The sequence below is a fragment of the Oncorhynchus tshawytscha genome, unplaced genomic scaffold (assembly GCF_018296145.1).
Source record: "Oncorhynchus tshawytscha isolate Ot180627B unplaced genomic scaffold, Otsh_v2.0 Un_contig_9807_pilon_pilon, whole genome shotgun sequence".
NCBI lineage: Eukaryota > Metazoa > Chordata > Actinopteri > Salmoniformes > Salmonidae > Oncorhynchus > Oncorhynchus tshawytscha.
In genome coordinates, this window is record NW_024607800.1 from 1 (window position 1) to 20,000 (window position 20,000).

The 20,000-nt window shown below is 51.3% G+C and overlaps 1 protein-coding gene across 1 annotated transcript in view; it reads left to right on the forward strand.

The window, feature by feature from the left end:
- Positions 1–39: 39 nt before the first annotated feature.
- LOC121842865 (protein RUFY3-like) overlaps positions 40–20,000 on the forward strand; it is a gene marked incomplete at its 5' end in the record, with an annotated part of 33,248 nt that continues 13,287 nt past the window's right edge. The window contains 6 exon segments of the mRNA XM_042312654.1: positions 40–254; positions 1,300–1,361; positions 5,088–5,223; positions 5,523–5,609; positions 7,036–7,122; positions 15,412–15,579. Of these exon segments, the coding sequence (XP_042168588.1) occupies positions 40–254; positions 1,300–1,361; positions 5,088–5,223; positions 5,523–5,609; positions 7,036–7,122; positions 15,412–15,579 (755 nt within the window).

Below are 20,000 nucleotides of genomic sequence, written 5' to 3' on the forward strand. Positions count from 1 at the left end.
GATTGGTGTAACTCCCGTCCGTCACCAGAACCCCATTAGGAAGAGGGCGGGCCTGGCTGCGATTGGCCCTGATGCAGAAGAAGCTGTCAGATTACATGAAGACCATCATCAACAGAAAGGACCTGCTCAGTGAGTTCTACGAGTCCAACGCTCTCATGATGGAGGAGGAAGGAGCCGTGATCGCCGGACTGCTGGTTGGGTTGAACGTCATCGATGCTAATCTCTGTATGAAGGGAGAAGACCTCGACTCACAGGTTAGTACCATAGAATATATATGTGGCCCCCAGTACACATTTACAGTGGCCCCAGTACACATTTACAGTGGTCCCCAGTACACATTTACAGTGGTCCCAGTACACATTTACAGTGGCCCCCAGTATGCATTTACAGTGACCCCAGTATGCATTTACAGTGGCCCCAGTATGCCCCCAGTATGCATTTACAGTGGCCCCCAGTATGCATTTACAGTGTTCCCAGTATGCATTTACAGTGGCCCCCAGTATGCATTTACAGTGGCCCCCAGTATGCATTTACAGTGGCCCCCAGTATGCATTTACAGTGGCCCCCCAGTATGCATTTACAGTGGCCCCCCAGTATGCATTTACAGTGGCCCCCAGTATGCATTTACAGTGGCCCCGCAGTATGCATTTACAGTGGCCCCCAGTATGCATTTACAGTGGCCCCCAGTATGCATTTACAGTGGCCCCCAGTATGCATTTACAGTGGCCCCCAGTATGCATTTACAGTGGCCCCGCAGTATGCATTTACAGTGGCCCCAGTATGCATTTACAGTGGCCCCCAGTATGCATTTACAGTGGCCCCCAGTATGCATTTACAGTGGCCCCCAGTATGCATTTACAGTGGCCCCAGTATGCATTTACAGTGGCCCCCAGTATGCATTTACAGTGGCCCCAGTATGCATTTACAGTGGCCCCCAGTATGCATTTACAGTGGCCCCCAGTATGCATTTACAGTGGCCCCAGTATGCATTTACAGTGGCCCCCAGTATGCATTTACAGTGGCCCCCAGTATGCATTTACAGTGGCCCCCAGTACGCATTTACAGTGGCCCCCAGTACGCATTTACATTGGCCCCCAGTACGCATTTACAGTGGCCCCCAGTACGCATTTACAGTGGCCCCCAGTACGCATTTACAGTGGCCCCCAGTACGCATTTACAGTGGCCCCCAGTACGCATTTACTGTGGCCCCCAGTACGCATTTACAGTGGCCCATCAGTGTAGCAGCTGTTATTCTGTTATGTGGTCATACAAAGTAAGTCTGTTGTATTTCCTGTGCAGGTCGGGGTGATAGATTTCTCCATGTATCTTAAGGATGGTCAAAGCAGCAAGACGGCAGAAGGGTGCGTTCCTCTTTTAATACCGCTAGCCCCTCCCATTAACAATGATAGCCACTCCCTTAACAATGATAGCCCCCCCCTTGACAATGCTAGCCCTCCCTTAACAATGATAGCCACTCCCCTTAACAATGATAGCCACTCCCTTAACAATGATAGCCCCTCCCTGGACAATGCTAGCCCCTCCCTTAACAACGCATTCCCTCCCTTAACAATGATAGGCCCCTCCCCTTAACAACGCATTCCCCTCCCCTTAACAATGATAGCCCCTCCCCTTGACAATGCTAGCCCCTCCCTTTAACAATGATAGCCCCTCCCCTTAACAATGCTTTCCCTTCCCTTAACAACGCTAGCCCCTCCCCTTAATACCGCTAGCCCTCACCTTAATAACGCTAGCCCTCACCTTAATACCGCTAGCCCCTCACCTTAACAACGCTAGCCCCTCACCTTAACAACGCTAGCCCCTCACCTTAACAACGCTAACCCCTCACCCACTACCGCTAGCCCCTCACATTAACAACGCTAGCCCCTCAGCCCTCACCTAACAACGCTAGCCCCTCACCTTAATGACGCTAACCCCTCACCTTAATTACCGCTAGCCCCTCACATTAACAAAGCTCGCCCTCACCTTAATAACGCTAGCCCCTCACCTTAATACCGCTAGCCCCTCACCTCATCCCGCCCTCACCGCTAGCCCCTCACCTCACCCGCCCCTCACTAGCCCCTTTTTTGCAATTCTTTCCAGTCGCAGGCAGCAGAGAACTGGAAGGAAAGACGGCCAAATGAGGTTTTGGCTTTAGGGATGATCAGTGAGATACACCTGCTGGAGCGCGTGCTACGGTTGGGTGTTGCCATCGTGACCAGTGAACTGAGATAAGGCGGAGCTTTACCTAGCATAGACTTGTAGATGACCTGGAGCCAGTGGGTCTGGCGACGAATATGTAGCGAGGGCCAGCCGACTAGAGCATACAGGTCGCAGGTGTGGGTGGTATAAGGTGCTTTAGTAACCAAACGGATGGCACTGTGATAAACTGCATCCAGTTTGCTGAGTCGAGTATTGGAAGCTATTTTGTAGATGACATCGCCGAAGTCGAGGATCGGTAGGATAGTCAGTTTTACTGGGGTAAATTTTGCGGTGTGAGTGAAGGAGGCTTTGTTGCGAAATAGAAAGCCGACTCTAGATTTGATTTTGGATTGGAGATATTTGATATGAGTCTGGAAGGAGAGTTTGCAGTCTAGCCAGACACCTAGGTACTTATAGATGTCCACATATTCTAGGTCGGAACCATCCAGTGTGGTGATGCTAGTCGGGCGTGCGGGTGCAGGCAGCGAACGGTTGAAAAGGATGCATTTGGTTTTGCTAGCGTTTAAGAGTAGTTGGAGGCCACGGAAGGAGTGTTGTATGGCATTGAAGCTCATTTGGAGGTTAGATAGCACAGTGTCCAAGGAAGGGCCAGAAGTATACAGAATGGTGTCGTCTGCGTAGAGGTGGATCAGGGAATCGCCCGCGCAAGAGCAACATCATTGATATATATACAGAGAAAAGAGTCGGACCGAGAACTGAACCCTGTGGTACCCCATAGAGACTGCCAGAGGACAGGACAACATGCCCTCCGATTTGACACACTGAACTCTGTCTGCAAAGTAGTTGGTGAACCAGGCAAGGCAGTCATTAGAAAAACCGAGGCTACTGAGTCTGCCGATAAGAATATGGTGATTGACAGAGTCGAAAGCCTTGGCCAGGTCGATGAAGACGGCTGCACAGTGCTGTCTTTTATCGATGGCGGTTATGATATCGTTTAGTACCTTGAGCGTGGCTGAGGTGCACCCGTGACCGGCTCGGAAACGGATTGCACAGCGGAGAAGGTATGATGGGATTCGAGATGGTCAGTGATCTGTTTGTTAACTTGGCTTTCGAAGACCTTAGATAGGCAGGGCAGGATGGATATAGGTCTGTAACAATTTTGGGTCCAGGGTCTCTCCCCCTTTGAAGAGGGGGATGACCGCCGCAGCTTTCCAATCCTTGGGGATATCAGATGATACAAAGGAGATAATAGGGGTTGCGACAATGGCTGCGGACAGTTTCAGAAATAAAGGGTCCAGATTGTCAAGCCCAGCTGATTTGTACGTGTCCAGGTTTTGCAGCTCTTTCAGAACATCTGCTATCTGGATTTGGGTAAAGGAGAAGCTGGGGAGGCGTGGGCGAGTAGCTGCGGGGGGGGGGGCGGAGCTGTTGGTTCGAGGTTGGAGTAGCCAGGAGGAAGGCATGGCCAGCCGTTGAGAAATGCTTGTTGAAGTTTTCGATTATCACGGATTTATCGGTGGTGACGGTGTTACCTAGCCTCAGTGCAGTGGGCAGCTGGGAGGAGGTGCTCTTGTTCTCCATGGACTTTACAGTGTCCCAAAACTTTTTGGAGTTCGAGCTACAGGATGCACATTTCTGCTTGAAAAGCTGGCCTTTGCTTTCCTGACTGACTGCGTGTTTTGGTTCCTGACTTCCCTGAACAGTTGCATATCGCGGGGACTATTCGATGCTAGTGTTGTGCCCTCCCAGCCCTAGTGTTGTGCCCTCCCAGCCCTAGTGTTGTGCCCTCCCAGCCCTAGTGTTGTGCCCTCCCAGCCCTAGTGTTGTGCCCTCCCAGCCCTAGTGTTGTGCCCTCCCAGCCCTAGTGTTGTGCCCTCCCAGCCCTAGTGTTGTGCCCTCCCAGCCCTAGTGTTGTGCCCTCCCAGCCCTAGTGCCGCGCCCTCCCAGCCCTAGTGCCGCGCCCTCCCAGCCCTAGTGCCGCGCCCTCCCAGCCCTAGTGTTGTGCTCTCCCAGCCTAGTGCCGCGCCCACCCAGCCCTAGTGCCGCGCCCTCCCAGCCCTAGTGCCGCGCCCTCCCAGCCCTAGTGCCGCGCCCTCCCAGCCCTAGTGCCGCGCCCTCCCAGCCCTAGTGCCGCGCCCTCCCAGCCCTAGTGCCGCGCCCTCCCAGCCCTAGTGCCGCGCCCTCCCAGCCCTAGTGCCGCGCCCTCCCAGCCCTAGTGCCGCGCCCTCCCAGCCCTAGTGCCGCGCCCTCCCAGCCCTAGTGCCGCGCCCTCCCAGCCCTAGTGCTCCCAGCCCTAGTGCCGCGCCCTCCCAGCCCTAGTGCCGCGCCCTCCCAGCCCTAGTGTTGTGCTCTCCCAGCCCTCGTGCCGCGCCCACCCAGCCCTAGTGCCGCGCCCTCCCAGCCCTAGTGTTGTGCTCTCCCAGCCCTAGTGTTGTGCTCTCCCAGCCCTAGTGCCGCGCCCTCCCAGCCCTAGTGTTGTGCCCTCCCAGCCCTAGTGCCGCGCCCTCCCAGCCCTAGTGCCGCGCCCTCCCAGCCCTAGTGCCGCGCCCCCCAGCCCTAGTGCCGCGCCCTCCCAGCCCTAGTGCCGCGCCCTCCCAGCCCTAGTGCCGCGCCCTCCCAGCCCTAGTGCCGCGCCCTCCCAGCCCTAGTGCCGCGCCCTCCCAGCCCTAGTGCCGCGCCCTCCCAGCCCTAGTGCCGCGCCCTCCCAGCCCTAGTGCCGCGCCCTCCCAGCCCTAGTGCCGCGCCCTCCCAGCCCTAGTGCCGCGCCCTCCCAGCCCTAGTGCCGCGCCCTCCCAGCCCTAGTGCCGCGCCCTCCCAGCCCTAGTGCCGCGCCCTCCCAGCCCTAGTGCCGCGCCCTCCCAGCCCTAGTGTGAGATGAGCTGGCTTTTGCTTCCAAGTATTTCTCAATTCTTCCCCCCCCCCACCAGGGATGGCCAGATCACAGCCATCCTGGACCAGAAGAACTATGTTGAGGAGCTCAACAGACACCTGAGTGCTTCAGTCAACAACCTGCAGGCCAAAGTAGACGCTATGGAGAAGTCCAACACCAAGCTCACTGAAGAGGTTGGCTTATTTTTTTATTTGACCACAGTTTGATTTAACATGCAGTCTACAACTGGGTTGTGTAGAGGTTGTGTTGAGGTCAACAGAACGTTGTCTTAATGTCAAGTGAAATGCCATTCTTTCAAGCTCTAAACCCAACAATGCAGTAATCAATAGCCTTGGTTGTCTGAAAGTAAATCTGATATTTCTCCACTGGTGTGGAACATTTTACAGGGTTCTCTTGCAAAATAGATTTTTTATCTCAATGAGACAAACCTGTATAAATAAAGGTCAAATACACTCAAACCTGGTGTGTCCAGCTTGCAGTAGCCAACAACAGGATCATCACCCTACAAGAGGATGTAGAACGAGTCAAGGAGGAGAGCTCCAACCAGTCCAGTCGCAAGGTAAAACGGACAACCACTGTTCATTTTGAAGTATTTAACCATTATTGAACTAGGCAAGTCAGTTAAGAACAAATTCTTATTTACAACAACGGCCTAGGAACAGTGGGTTAACTGCCTTATTCAGGGGCAGAACGACATATTGTACCTTGTCAGCTCTGGGATTCGATCCAGCAACCTTTCAGTTACTGGCCCAATGCTCTAACCACTAGGCTACCTGCTGGTTACTGGCCCAATGCTCTAACCACTAGGCTACCTGCTGGTTACTGGCCCAACGCTCTAACCACTAGGCTACCTGCTGGTTACTAGTCCAACGCTCTAACCACTAGGCTACCTGCTGGTTACTGGCCCAATGCTCTAACCACTAGGCTACCTGCTGGTTACTGGCCCAACGCTCTAACCACTAGGCTACCTGCTGGTTACTGGCCCAACGCTCTAACCACTAGGCTACCTGCTGGTTACTGGCCCAACACTCTAGCCACTAGGCTACCTGCTGGTTACTGGCCCAAAGCTCTAACCACTAGGCTACCTGCTGATTACTGGCCCAAAGCTCTAACCTCTAGGCTACCTGCTGGTTACTAGTCCAACGCTCTAACCACTAGGCTACCTGCTGGTTACTGGCCCAAAGCTCTAACCTCTAGGCTACCTGCTGGTTACTGGCCCAAAGCTCTAACCTCTAGGCTACCTGCTGGTTACTGGCCCAAAGCTCTAACCTCTAGGCTACCTGCTGGTTACTGCCCCAAAGCTCTAACCACTAGGCTACCTGCTGGTTACTGGCCCAAAGCTCTAACCACTAGGCTACCTGCCGCCTCACATCGTGCAGCCATATGTGGAAATGATCTCAAATGCAGAAATTGATGAAAAATCAGGAAATTAGAAGTTAAATTGAACAGTATAAAACAATCAGAATGGAGAAAGAAACCACCCAACGGTCACCTACTACTCATAAAGCACATGCACAACTTTTATTATCCAAAAATAGAGTGATGTGATATTTTGACCATATTGCCCAGCCTTAGTAACTAGCTAGCAAGCAATGCTAAGGAGGTTAGCAGAATGCTAGATGACTAGCATTTCAGGCCAACAAACACTTTCCTCACACGCTAGGAACGTATTTCCTCCAATGTGACGTTCCTAGCGTGTGAGGAACATAAAAAGGTGCCTCTCGCTCCCAAAACACACGTTTTCTGGAGACTTGAGGGCAGAGTGCTGATGACATCACCCACTCTATGTGTATCTCGTAGCCTGATTGATCCATACTGAGGAGAAATCCAATGTGTCCCTGACCACCTTCTGAACACAATCAGACCGCAACGCGACCTGTCTTTTCCATGCCATCTTCGTATACTGATCGCAGAAATCGCATGTAAATGTCAAGTGTGGACGAGGCCTGATATGTAGGATGAAGTAATTAGGACGACTTTCCCAGGCATCGCGGGCAGGGGACAGCTTGGCAGACGGTCAGGTGCTGGGGGAGGCACGCAAACAGCTCAAGGAGGAAACACAGCTACGATTGGTCAGTTTGTCTCTCTCCCTAATCGCTGAGAAATATCATATCCCTCCATCCATCCTGTATTAACCCATCCCTCCATCCATCCATCCTGTATTAACCCCTCCATCCATCCATCCTGTATTAACCCCTTCATCCTTCCATCCCTCCATCCATCCTGTATTAACCCATCCATCCTGCATTAACCCATCCATCCATCCTGTATTAACCCATCCCTCCGTCCATCCATCCATCCATCCTGTATTAACCCATCCATCCTGTATTAACCCATCCCTCCATCCATCCTGTATTAACCCATCCCTCCATCCATCCTGTATTAACCCATCCATCCATCCATCCATCCTGTATTAACCCATCCCTCCATCCATCCTGTATTAACCCATCCCTCCATCCATCCTGTATTAATCCATCCATCCCTCCATCCATCCTGTATTAATCCATCCATCCATCCATCCTGTATTAAACCCTCCCACCCTCCTGTATTAACCCACCCCTCCATCCCTCCATCCATCCTGTATTAACCCATCCATCCCTCCATCCATCCATCCATCCTGTATTATCCCCTCCCTCCATCCTGTATTAACCCACCCTTCCATCCATCCCTCCATCCATCCTGTATTAACCCCTCCCTCCATCCTGTATTAACCCACCCATCCATCCTGTATTAACCCATCCATCCTTCCTGTATTAACCCCTCCCTCCATCCTGTATTAACCCACCCATCCATCCTGTATTAACCCATCCATCCATCCTGTATTAACCCATCCCTCCATCCTGTATTAACCCACCCCTCCCTCCATCCATCCTGTATTAACCCCTCCCCCTCCATCCATCCATCCATCCTGTATTAACCCACCCCTCCATCCATCCTGTATTAACCCACCCCTCCCTCATCCATCCTGTATTAACCCATCCCTCCATCCATCCATCCATCCTGTATTAACCCACCCCTCCCTCCATCCATCCATCCATCCTGTATTAACCCATCTCTCCCTCCATCCTGTATTAACCCATCCCTCATCCATCCATCCTGTATTAACCCATCCATCCATCCTGTATTAACCATCCATCCATCCATCCATCCTGTATTAACCATCCATCCATCCATCCATCCTGTATTAACCCATCCCTCCATCCATCCATCCTGTATTAACCCATCCATCCTGTATTAACCCATCCATCCATCCATCCTGTATTAACCCATCCATCCATCCTGTATTAACCCATCCATCCATCCATCCTGTATTAACCCATCCATCCATCCATCCTGTATTAACCCACCCCTCCATCCATCCTGTGATTAACCCACCCCTCCATCCATCCCTCCATCCATCCTGCATTAACCCCTCTCTCCATCCTGTATTAACCCACCCCTCCATCCATCCCTCCATCCATCCATCCATCCATCCATCCTGTATTAACCCATCCATCCATCCATCCTGTATTAACCCCTCCCTCCATCCTGTATTAACCCACCCCTCCATCCATCCTGTATTAACCCACCCCTCCTCCATCCATCCATCCTGTATTAACCCACCCCTCCATCCCTCCATCCATCCTGTATTAACCCATCTCTCCCTCCCTCCATCCTGTATTAACCCCTCCATCCATCCTGTATTAACCCACCCCTCTATCCATCCACCCTCCTGTATTATCCCATCCATCCCTCCATCCATCCATCCTGTATTAACCCACCCCTCCATCCATCCATCCATCCATCCTGTATTATCCCATCCATCCCTCCATCCATCCATCCTGTATTAACCCATCCATCCATCCTGTAATATCCCATCCATCCATCCTGTATTAACCCACCCCTCCATCCTGTATTAACCCATCCATCCATCCTGTATTATCCCCTCCCTCTATCCATCCATCCATCCATCCATCCATCCATCCTGTATTAACCCCTCCCTCCATCCTGTATTAACCCATCACTCCATCCTGTATTATCCCCTCCCTCCATCCATCCATCCATCCTGTATTAACCCACCCCTCCATCCATCCATCCATCCTGTATTAACCCATCTCTCCCTCCATCCATCCATCCATCCATCCTGTATTAACCCATCTCTCCCTCCATCCATCCATCCATCCTGTATTAACCCCTCCATCCATCCATCCTGTATTAACCCCTCCATCCATCCATCCATCCATCCTGTATTAACCCATCCCTCCATCCTGTATTAACCCACCCCTCCCTCCATCCATCCTGTATTAACCCCTCCCCCTCCATCCATCCATCCATCCTGTATTAACCCACCCCTCCATCCATCCTGTATTAACCCACCCCTCCTCATCCATCCTGTATTAACCCATCCCTCCATCCATCCATCCTGTATTAACCCACCCCTCCCTCCCTCCATCCATCCATCCATCCTGTATTAACCCATCTCTCCCTCCATCCTGTATTAACCCATCCCTCATCCATCCATCCTGTATTAACCCATCCATCCATCCTGTATTAACCATCCATCCATCCATCCTGTATTAACCCATCCCTCCATCCATCCATCCTGTATTAACCCATCCATCCTGTATTAACCCATCCATCCATCCTGTATTAACCCATCCATCCATCCATCCATCCTGTATTAACCCATCCATCCATCCATCCTGTATTAACCCACCCCTCCATCCATCCATCATGTAATTAACCCACCCATCCCTCCATCTATCCATCCTGTATTAACCCATCCATCCATCCATCCATCCTGTATTAAACCCTCCACCCTCCTGTATTAACCCACCCCTCCATCCATCCTGCATTAACCCCTCTCTCCATCCTGTATTAACCCACCCCTCCATCCATCCTGCATTAACCCCTCTCTCCATCCTGTATTAACCCACCCCTCCATCCATCCCTCCATCCATCCATCCATCCATCCTGTATTAACCCATCCATCCATCCATCCTGTATTAACCCCTCCCTCCATCCTGTATTAACCCACCCCTCCATCCATCCTGTATTAACCCACCCCTCCCTCCATCCATCCATCCTGTATTAACCCACCCCTCCATCCCTCCATCCATCCTGTATTAACCCATCTCTCCCTCCCTCCATCCTGTATTAACCCCTCCATCCATCCTGTATTAACCCCCCTCCATCCATCCACCCTCCTGTATTATCCCATCCATCCCTCCATCCATCCATCCTGTATTAACCCACCCCTCCATCCATCCATCCATCCTGTATTATCCCATCCATCCCTCCATCCATCCATCCTGTATTAACCCATCCATCCATCCTGTAATATCCCATCCATCCATCCTGTATTAACCCACCCCTCCATCCTGTATTAACCCATCCATCCATCCTGTATTATCCCCTCCTCTATCCATCCATCCATCCATCCATCCTGTATTAACCCATCCATCCATCCTGTATTATCCCTCCCTCCATCCATCCATCCATCCTGTATTAACCCACCCCTCCCTCCATCCATCCATCCATCCTGTATTAACCCATCTCTCCCTCCATCCATCCATCCATCCTGTATTAACCCATCTCTCCCTCCATCCATCCATCCATCCTGTATTAACCCATCCATCCTGTATTAACCCATCCATCCATCCATCCTGTATTAACCCATCCATCCTGTATTAACCCATCCATCCCTCCATCCATCCATCCTGTATTAACCCATCCATCCATCCATCCTGTATTATCCCATCCATCCCTCCATCCATCCATCCATCCATCCATCCTGTAATATCCCATCCATCCATCCTGTATTAACCCATCCCTCCATCCATCCTGTATTAACCCATCCATCCATCCTGTATTAACCCACCCCTCCCTCCATCCATCCATCCATCCATCCATCCATCCTGTATTAACCCACCCCTCCATCCCTCCCTCCATCCATCCATCCATCCTGTATTAACCCATCTCTCCCTCCATCCATCCATCCATCCATCCATCCATCCATCCATCCTGTATTAACCCACCCCTCCCTCATCCATCCATCCTGTATTAACCCCTCCATCCATCCATCCTGTATTAAACCCTCCCTCCCTCCTGTATTAACCCCTCCCACCCTCCTGTATTAACCCATCCCTCCATCCATCCTGTATTAACCCCTCCCACCCTCCTGTATTAACCCATCCCTCCATCCATCCTGTATTAACCCCTCCCACCCTCCTGTATTAACCCATCCCTCCATCCATCCTGTATTAACCCATCTCTCCCTCCATCCATCCATCCTGTATTAACCCATCCATCCTGTATTAACCCATCCATCCATCCATCCTGTATTAACCCATCCATCCATCCATCCATCCATCCATCCTGTATTAACCATACATCCCTCCATCCATACATCCATCCATCCTGTATTAACCCATCCATCCATCCATCCTGTATTATCCCATCCATCCATCCTGTATTAACCCATCCATCCATCCTGTATTAACCCATCCCTCCATCCATCCTGTATTATCCTATCCATCCCTCCATCCATCCATCCTGTATTAACCCATCCATCCATCCTGTAATATCCCATCCATCCCTCCATCCATCCATCCTGTATTAACCCATCCCTCCATCCATCCTGTATTAACCCATCCATCCATCCTGTATTAACCCATCCCTCCATCCATCCTGTATTATCCTATCCATCCCTCCATCCATCCATCCTGTATTAACCCATCCATCCATCCTGTAATATCCCATCCATCCCTCCATCCATCCATCCTGTATTAACCCATCCCTCCATCCATCCTGTATTAACCCATCCATCCATCCTGTATTAACCCATCCCTCCATCCATCCCTCCCTCCATCCATCCATCCATCCTGTATTAACCCACTCCTCCATCCCTCCCTCCATCCTGTATTAACCCATCCATCCCTTCATCCATCCATCCTGTATTAACCCATCCATCCATCCATCCTGTATTAACCCATCCATCCCTCCATCCCTCCATCCTGTATTAACCCATCCATCCCTCCATCCTTCCATCCTGTATTAACCCATCCCTCCATCCATCCTGTATTAACCCACCCTCCATCCATCCATCCATCCATCCTGTATTAAACCCTCCCTCCTGTATTAACCCTCCCACCCTCCCGTATTAACCCCTCCATCCATCCATCCATCCTGTATTAAACCCTCCCTCCCTCCTGTATTAACCCCTCCCACCCTCCTGTATTAACCCCTCCCTCCATCCATCCTGTATTAACCCATCCATCCCTCCATCCTTCCATCCTGTATTAACCTATCCATCCTTCCATCCTATATTAATAACCCATCCTGTATTAACCCATCCATCCCTCCATCCCTCCATCCTGTATTAACCCATCCATCCTTCCATCCTGTATTAACCATCCATCCCTCCATCCTTCCATCCTATATTAATAACCCATCCATCCCTCCATCCATCCTGTATTAACCCATCCATCCCTCCATCCTGTATTAACCCATCCATCCCTCCATCCTTCCATCCTATATTAATAACCCATCCTGTATTAACCCATCCATCCCTCCATCCATCCATCCTGTATTAACCCATCCATCCCTCCATCCTTCCATCCTGTATTAACCCATCCATCCCTCCATCCATCCATCCTGTATTAACCCATCCATCCGTCCATCCATCCTGTATTAACCCCTCCCTCCCATCCATCCTGTTTTAACCCACCCCTCCCTCCCATCCTCCTGTATTAACCCCTCCCTCCATCCATCCTGTATTAACCCCTCCCTCCATCCTGTATTAACCCCTCCCTCCATCCATCCATCCATCCATCCTGTATTAACCCCTCCCTCCCATCCATCCTGTATTAACCCCTCCCTCCATCCTGTATTAACCCCTCCCTCCATCCATCCTGTATTAACCCCTCCCTCCATCCTGTATTAACCCCTCCCTCCATCCTGTATTAACCCCTCCATCCATCCTGTATTAACCCCTCCCTCCATCCTGTATTAACCCCTCCCTCCATCCTGTATTAACCCACCCCTCCATCCGTCCATCCATCCTGTATTAACCCCTCCCTCCCATCCATCCTGTTTTAACCCACCCCTCCCTCCCTTCCTCCTGTATTAACCCCTCCCTCCATCCATCCTGTATTAACCCCTCCCTCCATCCTGTATTAACCCCTCCCTCCATCCTGTATTAACCCCTCCCTCCATCCGTCCATCCATCCTGTATTAACCCCTCCCTCCATCCGTCCATCCATCCTGTATTAACCCCTCCCTCCCATCCATCCTGTTTTTAACCCACCCCCTCCCTCCCATCCTCCTGTATTAACCCCTCCCTCCATCCATCCTGTATTAACCCCTCCCTCCATCCTGTATTAACCCCTCCCTCCATCCTGTATTAACCCCTCCCTCCATCCGTCCATCCATCCTGTATTAACCCCTCCCTCCCATCCTGTATTAACCCCTCCCTCCATCCGTCCATCCATCCTGTATTAACCCCTCCCTCCCATCCTCCTGTATTAACCCCTCCATCCATCCTGTATTAACCCCTCCCTCCATCTTGTATTAACCCCTCCCTCCATCCATCCATCCTGTATTAACCCCTCCCTCCATCCTGTATTAACCCCTCCCTCCATCCGTCCATCCATCCTGTATTAACCCCTCCCTCCCATCCTCCTGTATTAACCCCTCCATCCATCCTGTATTATCCCCTCCCTCCATCTTGTATTAGCCCCTCCCTCCATCCGTCCATCCATCCTGTATTAACCCCTCCCTCCATACATCCATCCATCCTGTATTAACCCCTGCATCCATCCATCCTGTATTAACCCCTCCCTCCATACATCCATCCATCCTGTATTAACCCCTGCATCCATCCATCCTGTATTAACCCCTCCCTCCATCCATCCCTCCATCCTGTATTAACCCACCCTCCATCCATCCACCCTGTATTAACCCATCCATCCATCCATCCTGTATTAACCCATCCATCCCTCCATCCTGTATTAACCCACCCCTCCCTCCCATCCATCCTGTGTTAACCCACCCCTCCATCCATCCTGTATTAACCCACCCCTCCATCCATCCTGTATTAACCCATCCATCCTGTATTAACCCATCCATCCATCCATCCTGTATTAACCCATCCCTCCATCCATCCTGTATTAACCCCTCCATCCATCCATCCATCCATCCATCCATCCATCCATCCATCCATCCATCATCCTGTATTAACCCCTCCCCCTCCATCCTGTATTAACCCCTCCCCCCCTCCATCCTGTATTAACCCCTCCCCCTCCATCCTGTATTAACCCCTCCCCCTCCATCCTGTATTAACCCCTCCCCCTCCATCCTGTATTAACCCCTCCCCCTCCATCCTGTATTAACCCCTCCCCCCATCCTCCTGTATTAACCCCTCCATCCATCCTGTATTATCCCCTCCCTCCATCTTGTATTAGCCCCTCCCTCCATCCGTCCATCCATCCTGTATTAACCCCTCCCTCCATACATCCATCCATCCTGTATTAACCCCTGCATCCATCCATCCTGTATTAACCCCTCCCTCCATACATCCATCCATCCTGTATTAACCCCCTGCATCCATCCATCCTGTATTAACCCCTCCCTCCATCCATCCCTCCATCCTGTATTAACCCACCCCTCCATCCATCCACCCTGTATTAACCCATCCATCCATCCATCCTGTATTAACCCATCCATCCCTCCATCCTGTATTAACCCACCCCTCCCTCCCATCCATCCTGTGTTAACCCACCCCTCCATCCATCCTGTATTAACCCACCCCTCCATCCATCCTGTATTAACCCATCCATCCTGTATTAACCCATCCATCCATCCATCCTGTATTAACCCATCCCTCCATCCATCCTGTATTAACCCCTCCATCCATCCATCCATCCATCCATCCATCCATCCATCCATCATCCTGTATTAACCCCTCCCCCCCTCCATCCTGTATTAACCCCCCCCCTCCATCCTGTATTAACCCCTCCCCCTCCATCCTGTATTAACCCCTCCCCCTCCATCCTGTATTAACCCCTCCCCCTCCATCCTGTATTAACCCCTCCCCCTCCATCCTGTATTAACCCCTCCCCCTCCATCCTGTATTAACCCCTCCCCCTCCATCCTGTATTAACCCCTCCCCTCCATCCTGTATTAATCTCTCTCTCTTGTCTCTCTCTCTCGTGTGTGTGTGTATGTCTCTCTCGTGTCTCTTTTGTCTCTCTCTCGTGTGTGTGTATGTCTCTCTCGTGTCTCTTTTGTCTCTCTCTCTCGTGTGTCTGTCTCTCTCGTGTCTCTTTTGTCTCTCTCTCTCGTGTGTCTGTCTCTCTCGCTCTCACTGTCTCCGTCTCTAGGATGTAGAGAAGGAGTTGGAGGTTCAGATTGGTATGAAGCAGGAGATGGAGCTGTCTATGAAGATGTTAGAGACGGATATGTGTGAGAAACAGGATGCTCTGGTTGAGCTACGACAACAGCTAGAAGACCTCAGGTCCCTCAACCAGCAGCTAGCGCAGAAGTCCCAGGTAGGCCTAGAAACACACTGTGTTTGTCATAGTCACCAGTGACTGGACTCCTCTGCCCCTCCAGTATCAGCGACTTGACTCCACTACCCCTCCAGTATCATAGTGACTGGACTCCTCTGCCCCTCTAGTATCATTGTGACTGGACTCCTCTGCCCCTCTAGTATCATTGTGACTTGACTCTTCTGCCCCTCCAGTATCAGTGACTTGACTCCTCTGCCCCTCCAGTATCAGTGACCTTGACTCCTCTACCCCTCCAGTATCGTAGTGACTGGACTCCTCTGCCCCTCTAGTATCATTGTGACTTGACTCTTCTGCCCCTCCAGTATCAGTGACTTGACTCTTCTGCCCCTCCAGTATCATAGTGACTTGACTCCTCTACCCCTCCAGTATCAGACTTGACCCCTCTACCCCTCCAGTATCTCACTTGACCCCTCTACCCCTCCAGTATCATATTGACATGACCCCTCTACCCCTCCAGTATCAGTGACTTGACTCCTCTCCCCTCCAGTATCATAGTGACTTGACCCTCTACCCCTCAGGTATCATAGTGACTTGACTCCTCTACCCCTCCAGTATCAGACTTGACCCTCTACCCCTCCAGTATCTCACTTGACCCTCTACCCCTCCAGTATCATATTGACATGACCCCTCTACCCCTCCAGTATCATAGTGACTTGACTCCTCTCCCCCTCCAGTATCATAGTGACTTGACCCCTCTACCCCTCAGGTATCATAGTGACTTGACTCCTCTACCCCTCCAGTATCATATTGACATGACTCCTCTGCCCCTCCAGTATCATATTGACTTGACTCCTCTGCCCCTCCAGTATCATATTGACATGACCCCTCTACCCCTCCAGTATCAGTGACTTGACCCCTCTACCCCTCCAGTATCATAGTGACTTGACTCCTCTCCCTCCAGTATCATAGTGACTTGACCCCTCTACCCCTCAGGTATCATAGTGACTTGACTCCTCTACCCCTCCAGTATCATATTGACATGACTCCTTTGCCCCTCCAGTATCATATTGACATGACCCCTCTACCCCTCCAGTATCAGTGACTTGACCCCTCTCCCCCTCCAGTATCATAGTGAATTGACTCCTCTGCCCCTCCAGTATCATAGTGAATTGACTCTTCTCCCCTCCAGTATCATAGTGACTTGACCCCTCTACCCCTCCAGTATCATATTGACTTGACTCCTCTGCCCCTCCAGTATCATATTGACATGACCCCTCTACCCCTCCAGTACCAGTGACTTGACCCCTCTACACCTCCAGTATCATAGTGTCTTGACTCCTCTGCCCCTCCAGTATCATAGTGACTTGACCCCTCTACCCCTCAGGTATCATAGTGACTTGACTCCTCTACCCCTCCAGTATCATAGTGACTTGACTCCTCTACCCTCCAGTATCAGACTTGACCCCTCTACCCCTCCAGTATCTCACTTGACCCCTCTACCCCTCCAGTATCATATTGACATAACCCCTCTACCCCTCCAGTATCAGTGACTTGACCCCTCTACCCCTCCAGTATCATAGTGACTTGACTCCTCTCCCCTCCAGTATCATAGTGACTTGACCCCTCTACCCCTCCAGTATCATATTGACATGACTCCTCTGCCCCTCCAGTATCATATTGACTTGACTCCTCTGCCCCTCCAGTATCATATTGACTTGACTCCTCTGCCCCTCCAGTATCATATTGACATGACCCCTCTACCCCTCCAGTATCTCACTTGACCCCTCTACCCCTCCAGTATCATAGTGACTTGACTCCTCTCCCCCTCCAGTATCATAGTGACTTGACCCCTCTACCCCTCAGGTATCATAGTGACTTGACTCCTCTACCCCTCCAGTATCATATTGACATGACTCCTCTGCCCCTCCAGTATCATATTGACATGACCCCTCTACCCTCCAGTATCAGTGACTTGACCCCTCTCCCCTCCAGTATCATAGTGAATTGACTCCTCTGCCCCTCCAGTATCATAGTGAATTGACTCCTCTCCCCTCCAGTATCATAGTGACTTGACCCCTCTACCCCTCCAGTATCATATTGACTTGACTCCTCTGCCCCTCCAGTATCATATTGACATGACCCCTCTACCCCTCCAGTACCAGTGACTTGACCCCTCTACACCTCCAGTATCATAGTGTCTTGACTCCTCTGCCCCTCCAGTATCATAGTGACTTGACCCTCTACCCCTCAGGTATCATAGTGACTTGACTCCTCTACCCCTCCAGTATCATATTGACTTGACTCCTCTACCCCTCCAGAATCAGTGACTTGACTCCTCTACCCCTCCAGTATCATAGTGACTTGACCCCTCTACCCCTCCAGTATCATAGTGACTTGACTCCTCTGCCCCTCCAGTGTCATAGTGACTTGACCCCTCCAGTATCATATTGACTTGACTCCTCTACCCCTCCAGTATCAGTGACCTTGACCCCTCTACCCTCCAGTATCAGTGACCTTGACCCCTCTACCCCTCCAGTATCATATTGACCTGACCCCTCTACCCCTCCAGTATCATATTGACTTGACCCCTCTACCCCTCCAGTATCATATTGACTTGACCCCTCTGCCCCTCCAGTATCATAGTGACTTGACCCCTCTACCCCTCCAGTATCATATTGACATGACCCTCTACCCCTCCAGTATCTCACTTGACCCCTCTACCCCTCCAGTATCATAGTGACTTGACTCCTCTCCCCCTCCAGTATCATAGTGACTTGACCCCTCTACCCCTCAGGTATCATAGTGACTTGACCCCTCTACCCCTCCAGTATCATAGTGACTTGACCCCTCTACCCCTCAGGTATCATAGTGACTTGACTCCTCTACCCCTCCAGTATCATAGTGACTTGACTCCTCTACCCCTCCAGTATCAGACTTGACCCCTCTACCCCTCCAGTATCTCACTTGACCCCTCTACCCCTCCAGTATCATATTGACATAACCCCTCTACCCCTCCAGTATCAGTGACTTGACCCCTCTACCCCTCCAGTATCATAGTGACTTGACTCCTCTCCCCCTCCAGTATCATAGTGACTTGACCCCTCTACCCCTCCAGTATCATATTGACATGACTCCTCTGCCCCTCCAGTATCATATTGACTTGACTCCTCTGCCCCTCCAGTATCATATTGACTTGACTCCTCTGCCCCTCCAGTATCATATTGACATGACCCCTCTACCCCTCCAGTATCTCACTTGACCCCTCTACCCCTCCAGTATCATAGTGACTTGACTCCTCTCCCCTCCAGTATCATAGTGACTTGACCCCTCTACCCCTCAGGTATCATAGTGACTTGACTCCTCTACCCCTCCAGTATCATATTGACATGACTCCTCTGCCCCTCCAGTATCATATTGACATGACCCCTCTACCCCTCCAGTATCAGTGACTTGACCCCTCTCCCCCTCCAGTATCATAGTGAATTGACTCCTCTGCCCCTCCAGTATCATAGTGAATTGACTCCTCTCCCCCTCCAGTATCATAGTGACTTGACCCCTCTACCCCTCCAGTATCATATTGACTTGACTCCTCTGCCCCTCCAGTATCATATTGACATGACCCCTCTACCCCTCCAGTACCAGTGACTTGACCCCTCTACACCTCCAGTATCATAGTGTCTTGACTCCTCTGCCCCTCCAGTATCATAGTGACTTGACCCCTCTACCCCTCAGGTATCATAGTGACTTGACTCCTCTACCCCTCCAGTATCATATTGACTTGACTCCTCTACCCCTCCAGAATCAGTGACTTGACTCCTCTACCCCTCCAGTATCATAGTGACTTGACCCCTCTACCCCTCCAGTATCATAGTGACTTGACTCCTCTGCCCCTCCAGTGTCATAGTGACTTGACCCCTCCAGTATCATATTGACTTGACTCCTCTACCCCTCCAGTATCAGTGACCTTGACCCCTCTACCCCTCCAGTATCAGTGACCTTGACCCCTCTACCCCTCCAGTATCATATTGACCTGACCCCTCTACCCCTCCAGTATCATATTGACTTGACCCCTCTACCCCTCCAGTATCATATTGACTTGACCCCTCTGCCCCTCCAGTATCATAGTGACTTGACCCCTCTACCCCTCCAGTATCATATTGACATGACCCCTCTACCCCTCCAGTATCTCACTTGACCCCTCTACCCTCCAGTATCATAGTGACTTGACTCCTCTCCCCTCCAGTATCATAGTGACTTGACCCCTCTACCCCTCAGGTATCATAGTGACTTGACCCCTCTACCCCTCCAGTATCATAGTGACTTGACCCCTCTACCCCTCAGGTATCATAGTGACTTGACTCCTCTACCCTCCAGTATCATAGTGACTTGACTCCTCTACCCCTCCAGTATCAGACTTGACCCCTCTACCCCTCCAGTATCTCACTTGACCCCTCTACCCC